This window comes from Oncorhynchus tshawytscha, linkage group LG32, assembly GCF_018296145.1.
Source record: "Oncorhynchus tshawytscha isolate Ot180627B linkage group LG32, Otsh_v2.0, whole genome shotgun sequence".
NCBI lineage: Eukaryota > Metazoa > Chordata > Actinopteri > Salmoniformes > Salmonidae > Oncorhynchus > Oncorhynchus tshawytscha.
Window position 1 is genome coordinate 4559452 of NC_056460.1, and position 14511 is coordinate 4573962.

At 42.5% G+C, this 14511-nt stretch overlaps 1 protein-coding gene across 1 annotated transcript in view; it reads right to left on the bottom strand.

Moving 5' to 3' along the window:
• The window catches only part of LOC112230453 (tau-tubulin kinase 1-like), a 46301-nt gene that overhangs the window by 9953 nt on the left and 21837 nt on the right, over positions 1–14511 (bottom strand). The window contains exons 11-14 of the mRNA XM_024396776.2: positions 11168–11384; positions 10616–10797; positions 9927–10261; positions 8864–9027 (exon numbers count right to left, since the gene is read on the bottom strand). Coding sequence (XP_024252544.1) covers positions 8864–9027; positions 9927–10261; positions 10616–10797; positions 11168–11384 — 898 coding nt within the window. The remainder of the gene's footprint in view (positions 1–8863; positions 9028–9926; positions 10262–10615; positions 10798–11167; positions 11385–14511) is intronic.

Below are 14511 nucleotides of genomic sequence, written 5' to 3' on the forward strand. Positions count from 1 at the left end.
CTATGGTCATTTTTATGGTTACGGACGTGACAATGATCATAAGTGTTGGCAAGACTCCACAAACAGATCTGGGACCAAGCTACACAAGATCAGTGTGTAAACTGCAGAGCACCTATAGTGCATTACATGCCTTCTCTGGGGAATAATTTAACTCTAATGCTTTGTCACAAGACCCTCGTAACAGTGTCAGGAGCATGACATAACTGACGCCTTGGGATAAACAAAGACAACTTATGACTCTACATTGTTACGGCACCGTTGATAAAGTAGCTGGGCTAGTATGTACCTAACTCACAGTTTCTGTTATGACTGCTTAAAGTCAGCTATCATTAGAGGCAGTAACTGCTTATGACATCTATATGTCATTATCATGACAGTGCACATAGGTCTTACGAGGAAATATTATTTAAGGAAAGTGTGGTAACTCTTAACTTGTAGCTTGCAGGTATAAAGCTTTATTACTAGTTATAAGCATGTATGAGCCTTTATAATGACTTACATTGCATTATAACCTCGTCATAATGCCTTATAACCTCATCATAATGCATTATAACCTCATCATAACGCATTATACCTGCACAGGCAAACTGCGATTGGTACATCCATTTTAATATATACCCATTGATTCTTAAAGAAAAAACGTATAATTGCTCAGTTCAACTGTCGTACCCCATCAGAAGCCAAAATATAAGCTTGGTTTACTCCATTGTTTGTAAACAATGTAATTGTTAAACAGCATCCAAACATGGCTAAAACTACAAGTTTGATATCATGGATCTTCATTCCTTGCATCTATAGCTCTGTCTAGGAATTCAAGAATAGTTCTTCATCCCCATCCCTCAGCTGTTTACCAAAACAGTGGTGGGGTGTCTGCCTTGTTATTGTTTGATCAGAAGAGGACTGGCCACCCATCATAGCCTGGTTCTTCTCTAGGTTTCTTCCTAGGTTCTGGCCTTTCTAGGGAGTTTTCCTAGCCACGTGCTTCTACACCTGCATTGCGTGCTGTTTGTGGTTTTAGGCTGGGTTTCTGTACAGCACTTTGAGATATCAGCTGATGTAAGAAGGGCTTTATAAATCAATTTGATTTGATCTACAGATTGCCCCTTTAAGCACAGTGTTACCGAAAGCATTACTGAATTCCTTTAGCCTGCAGCATGAATGGAAAAAGAATGCAATGAAGTTGAACAGTCTCTTAACAGTCTCAGTTTTGTGACTCCTCCTCCGCACAGTACCATTAAATGATGGAGAGGGAAAGGGGAAACATCAAGTTTACACTTTCATCACTTTTTACTCAGATTGCACGTGCAACTCTGACTTTGCAAGGAGCAGACTTTTTCAGAGTTTATTAAGTGAAAAATATTTTGCCATCAGCACTTTTCTCTTCCTATTCACTTTTTTTTTAAAGTTAGTTAAATTAAAGTGAGTTGTTTGAACTGTGTTTTAGTTCAGTATGTTTGTGTGTGTCTGAAAGATAATGTGTGCGCAAGCGTGCATGTGTTTGTGTTCTAACCAACCCGTCAAAATAGGTCTCTTTGGGTTTCAAACTGCGATTATGTCCCTGTGTATGTACATAATGGGTGAAAATGAGTATACGCTAATGCATTGTGGCATGCAGAGTGCCCCCCCCCCTCAGCTTGTGTTCTTATTCATGAGCTTGGCAAGCAATTGCTGGATTTGCGTGCGCGACACGTTCAGGACCGAGTGCCTGCTCCGTGGGCTGCCAGGGCTCTGCAGGGGAGCGTGGCGCCGGTGTGTGGAAGAGTTCATGTGAGCGGGGCTGCTCTCGGCTGAGCGGCTCCGCTGGATGAAGGACCCTCCGGGGTGCGGGTACTGCTCAGTCTCCAGCGTGGATGATGAGAAGACGTAGGAGGCTAGCCTCCGCAGCTGATTGGGCCTCGGGTGGTGCCTGTCATCCTCCAGCTGCAGAAGAGACCAATCAGAAAACAGAAGGAGGGGCATTAGGATGGAAGGGGGAGGGACAACAAGGTCATGCTAACAGACTATAGACCAGTAAATGGTTCACGTTCCAACTCTCATGAAACGGCTTCATTTCCTTGTCTTCTTACCCTTCCTCACCAGTATTCTAAAAGGATTAGATAGTTGAGAGTTATAGGCTTGGGAGCTCAACTATCCAGTACCTTTCAGGTCAGCTGATAAGAGGGTAAAAGAAGGAGACAAGAAAAAGGATCCATATGGAGTATTGGAACATATCTTGTCATACATCTCTCCTTCCCTGTGTGCATGCTGTAAGGGCTCTCGGATGTAGTCCAGAGAGAAACAGGGAGAGGAAGACTCTATGGTTGCCATTACAGCAGAGGCGTTACAGTATGTTCAAATGATAGAAGACAGTATTCTACAAAACAGTTCAGTAGGTTGCCAGATTGGAAGCAAATGAGAGTAGGTTTCTGTCTATCTCATAATCGAGGCACAGAGCACGCATTCCCTAACAATGCCATTAAAAACACGCACAAGTACTGCACATGTTCTTCTAGTATGTAAACACATTGAACCTGGGAAAATGCCTGGACACGATCAAATTTCATTACACTCAATTTGACTAAAAGTCGGGGGAAAAAACCACCATTGGAAAATGCAAAATGAATAACATAGATGGTCTCATCAAGCACACGAAACACAAACACACAACGAAGGAAAGGGGATAAATATGGCTCAACAAAAAAAGGAGGAGTTCGGAACAGAAACTAATTAAGAAAAAAAACAACAGAAGTAAGGACTATCCTAAACTGTGCTTACCCCAAAACACCACTTTATTTCTTCGCTTGTTGTTCCCATGGCACCCTCGCTTTTTCTCCTCTGGGTGAGTGCAACTTGACATACTGTACTTTTAAGTGATAGGTTGAGCAAATGCATGTTATGTCAAGGAAGAGGTCGCAGGGCAAATAAAACGAGGGTCCTTGACATGTTTGCGATAGCGAGGCCTGCATCACTAGGCACTTGCAGTGAAATCACAAATAAGGCTGGTAAAACGTGATTGGTGAGGTAAGTAAAATCAACATTTTTGTTTTCTTTTCCGGTAATCCATGACAAGGAAATACAACTGGCACAGGGAATGGGTAAACTGGCCTTGTGGTTTTGAAGGGTCCTTGTGTATTCAGGTTTTTATTCTTACCATACACCTGAGCAAAAGGTTCTTTAACATATTTCATGGACATACTGTAACCGTCAGAAAAAGACTCTTACAAAATCGTACAAAAAGGTTAAATAGACATAAAATATAAACTTGATCAAATGGTACGCAGACCTACATAACACAAGAGACCTTCCGGACTGGTTTATAATTATTGCAGTGCTAACAGACCCTAGTGGTACATGGATTCTGGGTAATGTGTATTCAAAAAACAACATGTAAGATTTTTTTGTTCAAAAGGTTTTTAGGCAGGGCAACAAGGTCAACAATATTAAATTGTAATCTAAGCCAGTGGGAAAAACTGGTTGAGCTCAGGTTGTGTTCTGATTAAATAGTTGTGTTCTGATTAAATAGTTGAAATCATCTGACCAGATGACAACCAAATGATGGTGCCTTTTCCCATGGCTGGATTACCGAACGAGTATGCAGGGCACATGCCCTGGGGCCCTAACCTCCAGGGTGTCCTCCCCCAAAAAAGTATTAAACACGTTGGTTGGGGGCCCCCGGAAATGTTCTCTCAGCCTCATGGCAAAATGTATAGAATAGCATGAAATTTGCTATAAAACTGCAAATGTTTCTGTCTGCCCCCAGGCAAAATGTGTAGAATTGCAGGAAATGAGCTTTAAAATCAGGTTTAATATGATCTGAGCTAGTTTATGTATTTTTATTCAAATTGAAGAGATTGCAATGAATATAATCGGTTGAAAAGATAAAGGAAGGATTACATTACTTTTTGCACCTGGTTGTAATCTAATGTTGGTTCAACAACAACCTATATAGTCTGCATTTTTCCCAGGGTTGTTGATGTCGTCATGACAAAGATGCCTTTACCTGCTTGTAATCTGATTATCTGACTTCGCTTCAACCAGATCTCAACAAAAGGAAACCTTACAAAAGCATGTTGTGTGAAGTTTTTGTATTTGTATTCAAAATAGTTTGAGCGTGTGTATTTTGTTCAATAAAATTATAAAAACAAATTTGATTTTGGTTTTCAAAGAACAAGGATTTGCTCCAAAATGAAGTACCTCCAAAATGAAAATACATTTTTCAAAAGTCATTCTTCCAAAGTGCATTAACTCCATTTAAATTACACTCAATCGAGCCAATGAGTGATAACTGGGTCGTTACATGAAATGAGTCCCTTTTAGTGTAATTTGGTGAAAGTTTTATTTCACCTCATTGTAACATTCTGTCATGATGAGCACATGTTCAACTTAGTAAAAAAAGAGGACTATAGTAAGTGCCTATTAAGTGCCAAATAAAGTAACAGGATTAAATGTCCACCTATGGGTAACATGGTTGACGTGTTATGTTCAACGCACTCAGTTCTCCACTACAAAACATGGCCAAAAAGGGTAGAACCAGCTCACCTGCCTTACACTATGATTTGACTATATATATTAAATGTTCTTAAAGGGGCCAGTGCAGTCCAAAACTAGATTTTCCTGTGTTTTATAAATATTTCCACACTATGAGGTTGTAATAATTCTGTGAAAATTATGATAATGCACTTTAAGTGTAAAAGCTGTTTGAAAATACTGCCTGAAATTTCAGCTTGTTTGGCTGGGTGGGATTTTTGAACTAACTGGTGACATCACCAGGTGGTACAAGTTAATAGTCCAATAAAGAGACTTTTTTTGTCTGTTGTCCTTTATCAGTGAGGGCCATTGTTTCATTCATATAGAGCTGTATCCTGTTTTCCATTCAAACCTTTCAAATGATCTGGAAGTTATTGCTCACCCTAACCTCATAGATAAATACACCTGTTCGTCGAACATCTCATTCCAAAATCATGGGCTTAAATATGGATTTGGTGCTGCTGTAACAGCCTCCACTCTTTCTGGGAAAGCTTTCCACTAGATGTTGGAATATTGCTGCAGGGACTTGTTTCCATTCAGCCACTAGAGCATTAGTGAGTTTGGGCACTGATGTTGGGCGATTAGGCCTGGCTCGTTCCAATTCATCCCAAAGGTGTTTGATGGGATTGAGGTCAGGGCTCTGTGCAGGCCAGTCAAATTCTTCCACACCGATCTCAACAAACCATTTCTGTATGGACCTTGCTTTGTGCATGGGGGTATTGTCATGCTAAAACAGGAAAGGGCCTTCCCCCAACTGTTGCCACAAAGTTGGAAGCACAGAATTGTCTAGAAAGTCATTATATACTTTAGCGTTAAGATTTCCCTTCACTGAAATTAAGGGAACTAGCCCAAACCAGGAAAAACAGCCCCAGACCATTACTCCTCCACCAACCTTCACATTTGGCACTCTGCTTTACGGCAGGTAGCATGCTCCTGGCATCCACCAAACCCAGATTCATCCGTCGGACTGCCAGATGGTCATAGGAAGGCCAAAAAAGATCATCGAGGACATCAACCACCCGAGCCTGTTCACACCGCTTCCATCCAGAAGGCGAGGTCAGTACAGGTGCATCAAAGCTGGGACCGAGAGACTGAAAAACAGCTTCTATCTCAAGGCCATCAGACTGTTAAACAGCAATCACTAACTCAGAGAGGCTGCTGCATACATTGAGATCCAATCACTGGCCACTTTAATAAATGGATTACTAGTCACTTTATACAATGCACTAAATACTGCCACTTTAATAATGATTACATATCTTACATTACTCATATCACATGTATATACTGTATTTTATACCAACTATTGCACCTTGCCTATGCCGCTCGGCCATCGCTCATCCATAGACTGACATGTACATATTCTCATTCACCCCTTTAGATTTGTGTGTATTAGGTAGTTGTTAGGGAATTGTTAGATTACTTGTTAGATATTACTGCACTGTTGGAACTAGAAGCACAAGCATTTCGCTAAACTCGCATTAACATCTGCTAACCATGTGTATGTGAAACACAATTTGATGAAGTGTGATTAATCACTCCAGAGAACGCATTTCCACTGCTCCAGAGTCCAGTGGCGGCGAGCTTCACACCACTCCAGGCGATGCGTGGCATTGCGCATGGTGATCTTAGGCTTGTGTGTGGCTGCTCAGCCACCCATTTCATGAAGCTCCCGACAAACAGGTCTTGTGCTGACATTGCTTCCAGAGGCAGTTTGGAACTCGGTAGTGAGTGTTGCAACCGAGGACAGATGATTTTTAAGCGCTGCACGTGTCAGCACTCGGTTGCCCCGTTCTGTGAGCTTGTGTGGCCTGCCACTTTGCAGCTGAGCCTTTGTTGCTCCTAGACGTTTCCACTTCACAATAACAGCACTTACAGTTGACCGGGGCAGCTCTAGCAGGTCAAAAATTTGCCAAACTGACTTGTGGTGGCATCCCATGACAGTGCCACGTTGAAAGCCACTGAGCTCTTCAGTAAGGCCGTTCTACTGCCAATGTTTCTATGGAGATTGCATGGCTGTGTGCTTGATTTCATACGTATCAGGCTGATATAGCCCGAATCCACTAATTTCAGGGGGTGTCCATATACTTTTCTTTGTATAGTATTCATACTCTGCTCTGAGTTAGGTTGTTTTGAGGGATGTTTTGTGGCACCCTCTAGTGTTGGGCACAGGGGAATAAAAATAAAGAACCAGTGTTACTGTACTCACACCATGTGTATGGGCCTCCCATTAGACATACACAGTAGCACATAGTAAGCAATGTATGACTCTTTTCAGCATGCATAGTTTATGCAAATCAGGGTTCTCCAACTCTAGGGAGATACTGGATGTGCAGGTTTTTTCCCCAACCCAGCACTAACACCTGTTTCCAATAATCAACTCATCATGACCTTCATTCAACCAGGGATATCAAACTCAAAACAGTCTATCCATCATTTTGGGACTTTTTGATGCTCCCTGATTGTCTAGCTTTCAAATTCTGTGATTATTAGTGAGCTGGACACAGTCAAGAACATTTATGTATGTAGGTCCATTATCATTTCTACACAGTATCGATTTGGTTTTAGTCATTTTAAAGTATATTGAGTTTGTTCCCCCCCACCAAAAAAAAACAAAACATTTATATTGTTTCAAAAAAAGAATCAAACCACCCGTGGGCCGGATTGGACCTCCTCGCAGGCAGGATCCGAGCTCTGGGCCGCACGTTTGACACTTGTGCCATATGCCAATCAGTGATTGAGCGTTGGAAAACAAAGCATTTATGAATCTCTTTGAAATGCTCATGGATGTGTCTTTGGTTTCATACTTAAATGCCTGTTTCTTGACACATATTTGTGTACAAAGCGGTATTTCAGAGTTGAAAGTGTAACGTGACAAAAATGAAATATAATGCAGATATCATTGTTGGGCAAAATAGTATGATTGCATTACATTCTCACCTAGAAGACCCCTGAAGAACTGAAACCCTAAGGGAAGCTACGGGGACATTGGTTTGAACAATAAAAAGAAACATTTTGTCAACTTCAATTGTTCTCCAAGAAATTGCTGAATTTCCTCTATAATTCACCTAAAAGACTTGAACATTCCCCATATTTTCTTTGTGCATCTTTTTATGTATGAGGTAACGGTCAGCTTAATCACATTTGGTGGCAGCGGTGGGATATGTTTCCCTAGCCTGATGGGAAGACCCACGGTTTAAATGTTTTAATTTAACATTTTCAACCAAAGGTTTTCATGTCAGGAATTTATAACACTGATGAAGAAAACGTTTCAAAACTTGGTGGCACCACCTGAACATGTCCAAAGATGATATTTCTGTTACAAAAAAACTTTTTCCTACGGCTATCTGGATGTTTGTTACATTATTCTCATCAGAATGACAAAGTGTCATCATGTATGCATAGATCTTGTTTCATCAGTGTGTCATAACGAGGGCATCAAGTGCAGTGCAACCCTAACGGATGTCAACCCGAATACAGGGACGTACTGGGACCAGGAATCTTCCCGTGGTATGGACCAGCCCATCTGGCATTTGCCGGAACCGTACAATAAGAAAATGCTTGTGGAGTCATTGAGAAAACTATTGAGAAAATATTGTAGAAATACATTGGGGGGAAAGCACCTATCAAAAACAACCCTACTCATGCCACCATCTCACCCAAAAAGCATAAACTGTTCAATAATTATTATATGTAATGCTACACCTGATCTGATGCTGGAATATGCAGTTAGCAAAGCCACGTCTCCCATTCATACCGTAGCATTACAAAATGGTTAAAACCAAAAGTCATGGGCAAAACCAAACTGATGGAAAGGAACAATTTGTGCCTGCTGACACAGAAAAAGGCACGTTTTCTCTCTTTACACTGGCAGGATATGTCACACCAATGACAGTGTGAATGACACTAAAATGGCTGCAGGAATAATGGTCGACCCCGCCAAGGTATTCACTTCCCACTGGCTTGAAAAATTGTAGGGTTGCAAAATTCCCAGGTTTTCTAGAAAGATTACTTGAATCATAAGGAAATAAGACAGAAATCCGTGAATCATCCAACTGAGATTTCTGGAAAAACAGGTAATTTGGGTTAAATTATCGGAATTTTGCAACCCTTGGCTTAACCCTACCCCCAGGTTTAGCACTGCATGTTAATGGACATCCCGACCAGAGGGGGCACCAAACAGCTCATCTTTACATAATCTGGATAGATCAACAACACCCACCGCTAAGGTGGGTCTCATCCATATCATCTAAAGATTAACCGCACTGTGCAGCAGGCGACCCAGCTCTGAGCCGACTACCATGAACATGCAAGGAGAGAAGCCTCCCTCCACCGATAGGTCAGCCCGATCTCTTACCGGTCTTTGGGGTCCAATAGGACGGCCTGACGGGAGTGAATGACAGGGCGACATGGCGGGGCTTCCCCCACTTCGTCTGGAGGCTTCCTCCTCGGTGAGCGTGAGCATGCCCCGGCTGCTGTTGGTTGTGTGGGTCGTCTTGGGCCGCACCACCATCTCCGCCCCTAAAACATAGGATTCAAATCAAATCAAATTTTATTTGTCACATACACATGGTTAGCAGATGTTAATGCGAGTGTAGCGAAATGCTTGTGCTTCTAGTTCCGACAATGCAGTAATAACCAACAAGTAATCTAACTAACAATTCCAAAACTACTGTCTTATACACAGTGTAAGGGGATAAAGAATATGTACATAAAGATATATGAATGAGTGATGGTACAGAGCAGCATAGGCAAGATACAGTAGATGGTATTGAGTACAGTATATACATATGAGATGAGTATGTAAACAAAGTGGCATAGTTAAAGTGGCTAGTGATACATGTATTACATAAGGATGCAGTCGATGATATAGAGTACAGTATATACGTATGCATATGAGATGAATAATGTAGGGTAAGTAACATTATATAGGGTAGCATTGTTTAAAGTGGCTAGTGATATATTTACATCATTTCCCATCAATTCCCATTATTAAAGTGGCTGGAGTTGAGTCAATGTCAGTGTCAGTGTGTTGGCAGCAGCCACTCAATGTTAGTGGTTTGGATTGGTTAGGAATCTAGTACCCTTTTCACACTATCATGCCAACCGGAACCAAACTGTGATGGGTTGAATATTTAATTTTCATATTGTCCTTTTCAGCACAGTTCCAGCAAATGTGATGGATGCATAACCAGGTCAGCTCAGTACAAATGCTTTGGTTCGGCTCAGTAGGGTGAAAAGTGTTTGCCGGATTAAGTCAAACGTTAAATAATATTTTATTGTCAGAGGAGAGATGAGCATCATCGTCAACACAACTTGTACAGAATAGAACAGAACTGAATACAACAGAACTGAATAGAACAAAATTGAACTGACTGAAATTTCACATTATTGAATGTACATAAAACCTTCAGGCCCACCTCCTCCACGCAGCTTCCTCCTCTCCTCTCCCTCCTCCAGGGGCCTCAGCTCCTCAGGCTCCTCATCGGTGGTGCCCGACGTGGTGGGCTGGAAGTCCCTCAGCTCTGTCTCCTTGTCAATGATCACCCACTCCTTGCTATCAAAGTCTTCCTCCTCTGCTAGCGGCACCGATCTGATAAAGGCATTGCTGTGGGCTTCCTGGTCCACGGACGCCACCGAGCCCTCGCCGTGCCGCCCGCGCTGCAGGCCGTCGTCCACAGACAGCATCATGGCCGGTTGGGACGAGTACATGTGGCGCGAGGGCGAGCCCAGGATGTCCATGCGGGACCTGATACTGTGGCACACAGATATGTACACATACACACAGGTACAAGCACGAGGACGTAGAAGTGCACATAGACACACAAGCACGCACAAACAGATGCAACAAAAGACCAAAAGAACACACACATTAAGTATTGAATTAAGTATTAAAGTGGAGGGCTATAATAGATAGGCTTATAGCAGTTACACAGACCCTAACCCAAAGGACTTTCCTGGAACGCCTAAGAGACTAATGTAGCTAGGTACAATACTAAATGTATTTTAGCATAATGCACTTCCTGGTTAACTACTATACTTAAATACTACTATACTAAAAGCTAGTACAGGTCTGTAACTAATACTAGAGCTGGTTTGTAGTGGTCACCTTTGGCCATAGCCGTCGACGGCCCTCCCATCAGCGGCCGACATGCGGTCTGACTCTGGGCTGTTGATGCGGCGGTACCGGAGGGAGCGCACCTGGCCACTGGGGGACTCTGGGGCCCCTCCTGCCCAGCACGGTGACATGGGACAGGCCCCTCTGCTGGGTTCATCCCCCTCCTGGGCCCCCTTCAGACACAGAGGGGAGAGGAGGGGAAGAGACGGGAGGGGAAAGGAGACAGGAGGTCACGATGGTGTATGCTAAACAGTAATTAATTCTAAAATGTGTCTATTACCACTGCTAGGAGTTTAAAGGGTAGGCCTTCGCCTGTCTAGTGTACACATTTTTTGTTTGGATGTTCATCTCAGTCTGTGCATCTGTATGTCCGTCTATCATCTTCTACCCAGCCAACCATCAATCGATCCCATATTTTTCATTAATAAAAAATGCTAAAAATACTGTTATCAATAAACAGTATAAGCTACGCTAGAACAACATCTACATAGATGCCATACAGTAAAATGTTGTGTTCTCCCCTCATCCCTCCCCCTTACTCACCTTGCCCAGGCTGATCCTGAGTTTGTTGCGGTTGAAGTCGGTGTCCTCCCATCCCTCGCCCTTTGCGGGCGTCTGGCCACCGCCCTCGCCCCCCTTGCGGCTCCCACTGGGAGGCAAGGCCGGAGGGGCATTCTCCTGGTCGCTGAGGTGCTCATCCTGGAGCACGTTCTCCGTGTTCTCTCTCTGGAGGTCTCCGGGCACCGGGGTGTTTAGGGCTCTGTGGGAGAAGATGGATGGGAGTTGCGGGATGGGTTCAGGTTAAATCGGTTGATTAAGATCAGCGGCGGCCCAAGGATGTACACAATGTATATTATAAACACATGTATAACACCTATATGTGAATACATGTCCACTGGGAATGCAGGTTTTTGTTCCAGCCCTACTCAATTCCAAAATGTTTTTTATTTTTTATTTCCTGAATTATGCATGCACTTAATTAATGCACTTTGTACAGGCAACCCTCAAAGTTCAGTAAACATCTATTTATTCAGTGAAACATTGATTGTAACTGGTGTTTCAAAGTCCTTTTACAGCCTAGTTTAGAATTCAATATCATGCATTTCAAAGGGTTTGGATGAGCAGTGTGGCAGTAGCCTCGAGGTGTGACAGCAATACTGACGGACACAAAACCTGTTCTTTCTCATTTGCTCTGGGAGGCTCAGGATGCCTCCTAAATGGCACCCTATTCCCCACATAGTGCAATATGACGTCAAAGTGCACTACTTAGGGAATAGGGTGCCATTTAGGATGGAGCCTCATGTGTGATGACGACCAAAACACTAACGATGTCTCCAGAGATAAGGATGTCATGTTCGCAGGGAAGTCATGCAGCTGTGTGTAGTGTGTGCGTGTCTAGGCAGCCTGAACATTAAAGAGCTTCAAACCAGACAGTCATCAGAGAGAGAGAGAGAATCTTCAAAAATAATATATTTGGGTGAGTGAGTCAAACAATAGCTCCCATGAAAGATGTATAAAAGACAGATTAAAAATAGAGCACTGTGACTGCCACTCTCATGTTGTGGCACTTTCAGGATCTAATGTATTGTGCCATTGCACTGTGATTTGATACTGTAAATGTCAAGTATCAAAGACAGCCAACTGGTGAAAAAGACTCTAAGATAAAGGAAGATGCAGAAATATGACATCATCATACACAATGGGGAAACGCTCTGCTTTACAAAAGTCAGCAACTACAAAATGTGAATCTGCCATGAATGCCTCTATTGGCTCTTCACATGCGAGCACGCCTCAAGGGAGGCCATTTCAGCTGGCACATTTACATTGACGTGAACACTGGAAATGTTGATGAATGGTTACTGTCCCTGTTAACACTAGAACCACTAAAGCATTCATTTCGACTGCTCATTCATATATATTTTTTTATTACTCTGCCATTTTTAAAGCCATGCCCCCCACCGTCCTTGACTTTTCCTAAGTCTATATAACCGTAGGTAGAACGTTAATATCACAAACCGAACTGGAGTTATAACCAGTTTCAGGAGGGCATCTCATTGTTTGAATGGTTTTCCCCGTTGCACCTCCTCCCGACAGTGGAAGGTGCCGTGCCCAGTTGATAATCAGAATGTAATGACCAATTTTGAATGAAGAACAAGGCGGGCCATGATATTGTACTGGTATAATGTAATTATAATCTGAAAATGTATACCCTAAATATTAGGTACCCTCTATCAGTCCACCTAATCCAAGCAGTTTTATCAGTCTACTCAGGCCTACTTGGAGTACACAGTGAGAGCGTGCGTCATTTACAATGGCAAGAAGACAAAGACAAATGGATGCACATGCTGTGTTAGCACTGCTACTAGAACTGAATGAAAATAACTCATGACATCTGATTATTCTTCAGATTCTGAGCCTCAGCGTGAACCTACACCTCCAAGGTCTTAGACAGAACGATGCGCATGCAGCAGGTGCCCTCGCCTCCATTAAATGAAATGTGAGACAAAAGAGAGGAAGAGACGGCACCGTTTGGATACAACAAGCCAGTGACAATGCTACAGGCTGATTATCAGCACAAAATGTCATCACAGAGAGCAGGCCCCAGGGGTGTAGCCAGAAATTCGATGGTAGGTGGGCAGGGGTGGGTACTGAGGAGTATTTCAAAAAAATAAAAATAATAATAATGTATTCTTTTTTTGTTTTTGCTCAATCTGATTGGATGGGTTTGGCAGGGCCTGGCACCTCCGTGGTGGGCCTGTGTCCACCCAGGCCCACCCATGCTAACTCCCCTGACAAGCCCTACATCTCAGGCAAAAAACAACATCAGCAACAGCAGTCACCAGCTGGAAGCGTTCATTTCAACCCTGTGGAGCATTCGATGGAAAGAGTGTGTGGGCTATATGGAGAGCTTCGGGTCAGAGAAATCATGTCACGGTATCGCTTCAGAGAGATCATGCGTCACCTTCGTTTTGGTGATAAAGAAATGAGAACGCGATGCCTGGAAACAAATTCGCCATGGTATCCAACGTATAAATAATCCACTCTTTTTTACTGCTGTCATATCGATACTTATATTCATTATAATGACATTATTATTTTTGTGCAGATTTTCACCATTTATCAAGTACAGTTGGTGCTAACCATGCGCCTGGGTGGTTGGAATATTTATTTATTTAATCATTATTAAAAGAATGTCACGTCCTGACCTTAGTTCCTTTTTTTTGTCTCTATTTTTGGTTTGGTCAGAGCGTGAGTTGGGGTGGGCATTCTATGTTTTTGTTCTATGTTTTGTATTTCTGTGTTTGGCCTGGTATGGTTCCCAATCAGAGGCAGCTGTCTATCGTTGTCTCTGATTGAGAACCATACTTAGGTAGCCTGTTCCCACCTGTGTTTGTGGGTAGTTGTTTTCTGTTTTGTGTGTCTTCACCTTACAGAACTGTTTTGTTTCGTTCACTCTCTCTCTTTGTTGTTTTTTGGTTATTGCAGTGTTCAGTTTATTTATTAAAATTAACATGGACACTTACCACGCTGCGTTTTGGTCTGATCCTTCCTATTCCTCATCCGAGGAGGACAACGATCATTACAAAGAAGCTGTTACCGTGTTTCAACACAAAGGCACTCCACAAATAAAACTGATTGAAAACGTGTATTTTTACATATAGCCTACAGCAACATAAACAAATGAAAATGCTATTGTGTTATTTGAAATGTTTGTTTTTTTATTACTCAAATGTTACCTCCATAAACACAACCAAATACTAATGTTTGTGATAGCATATATGAAATGTATGAATCACACTGTTAGTGTTGCAGTCAGAATCATTAGCTCATTAGCCTGAAGGGGGTTCCTCGAGGACCAGCGGTTCTAGTGTTAAATGAATTGCAAG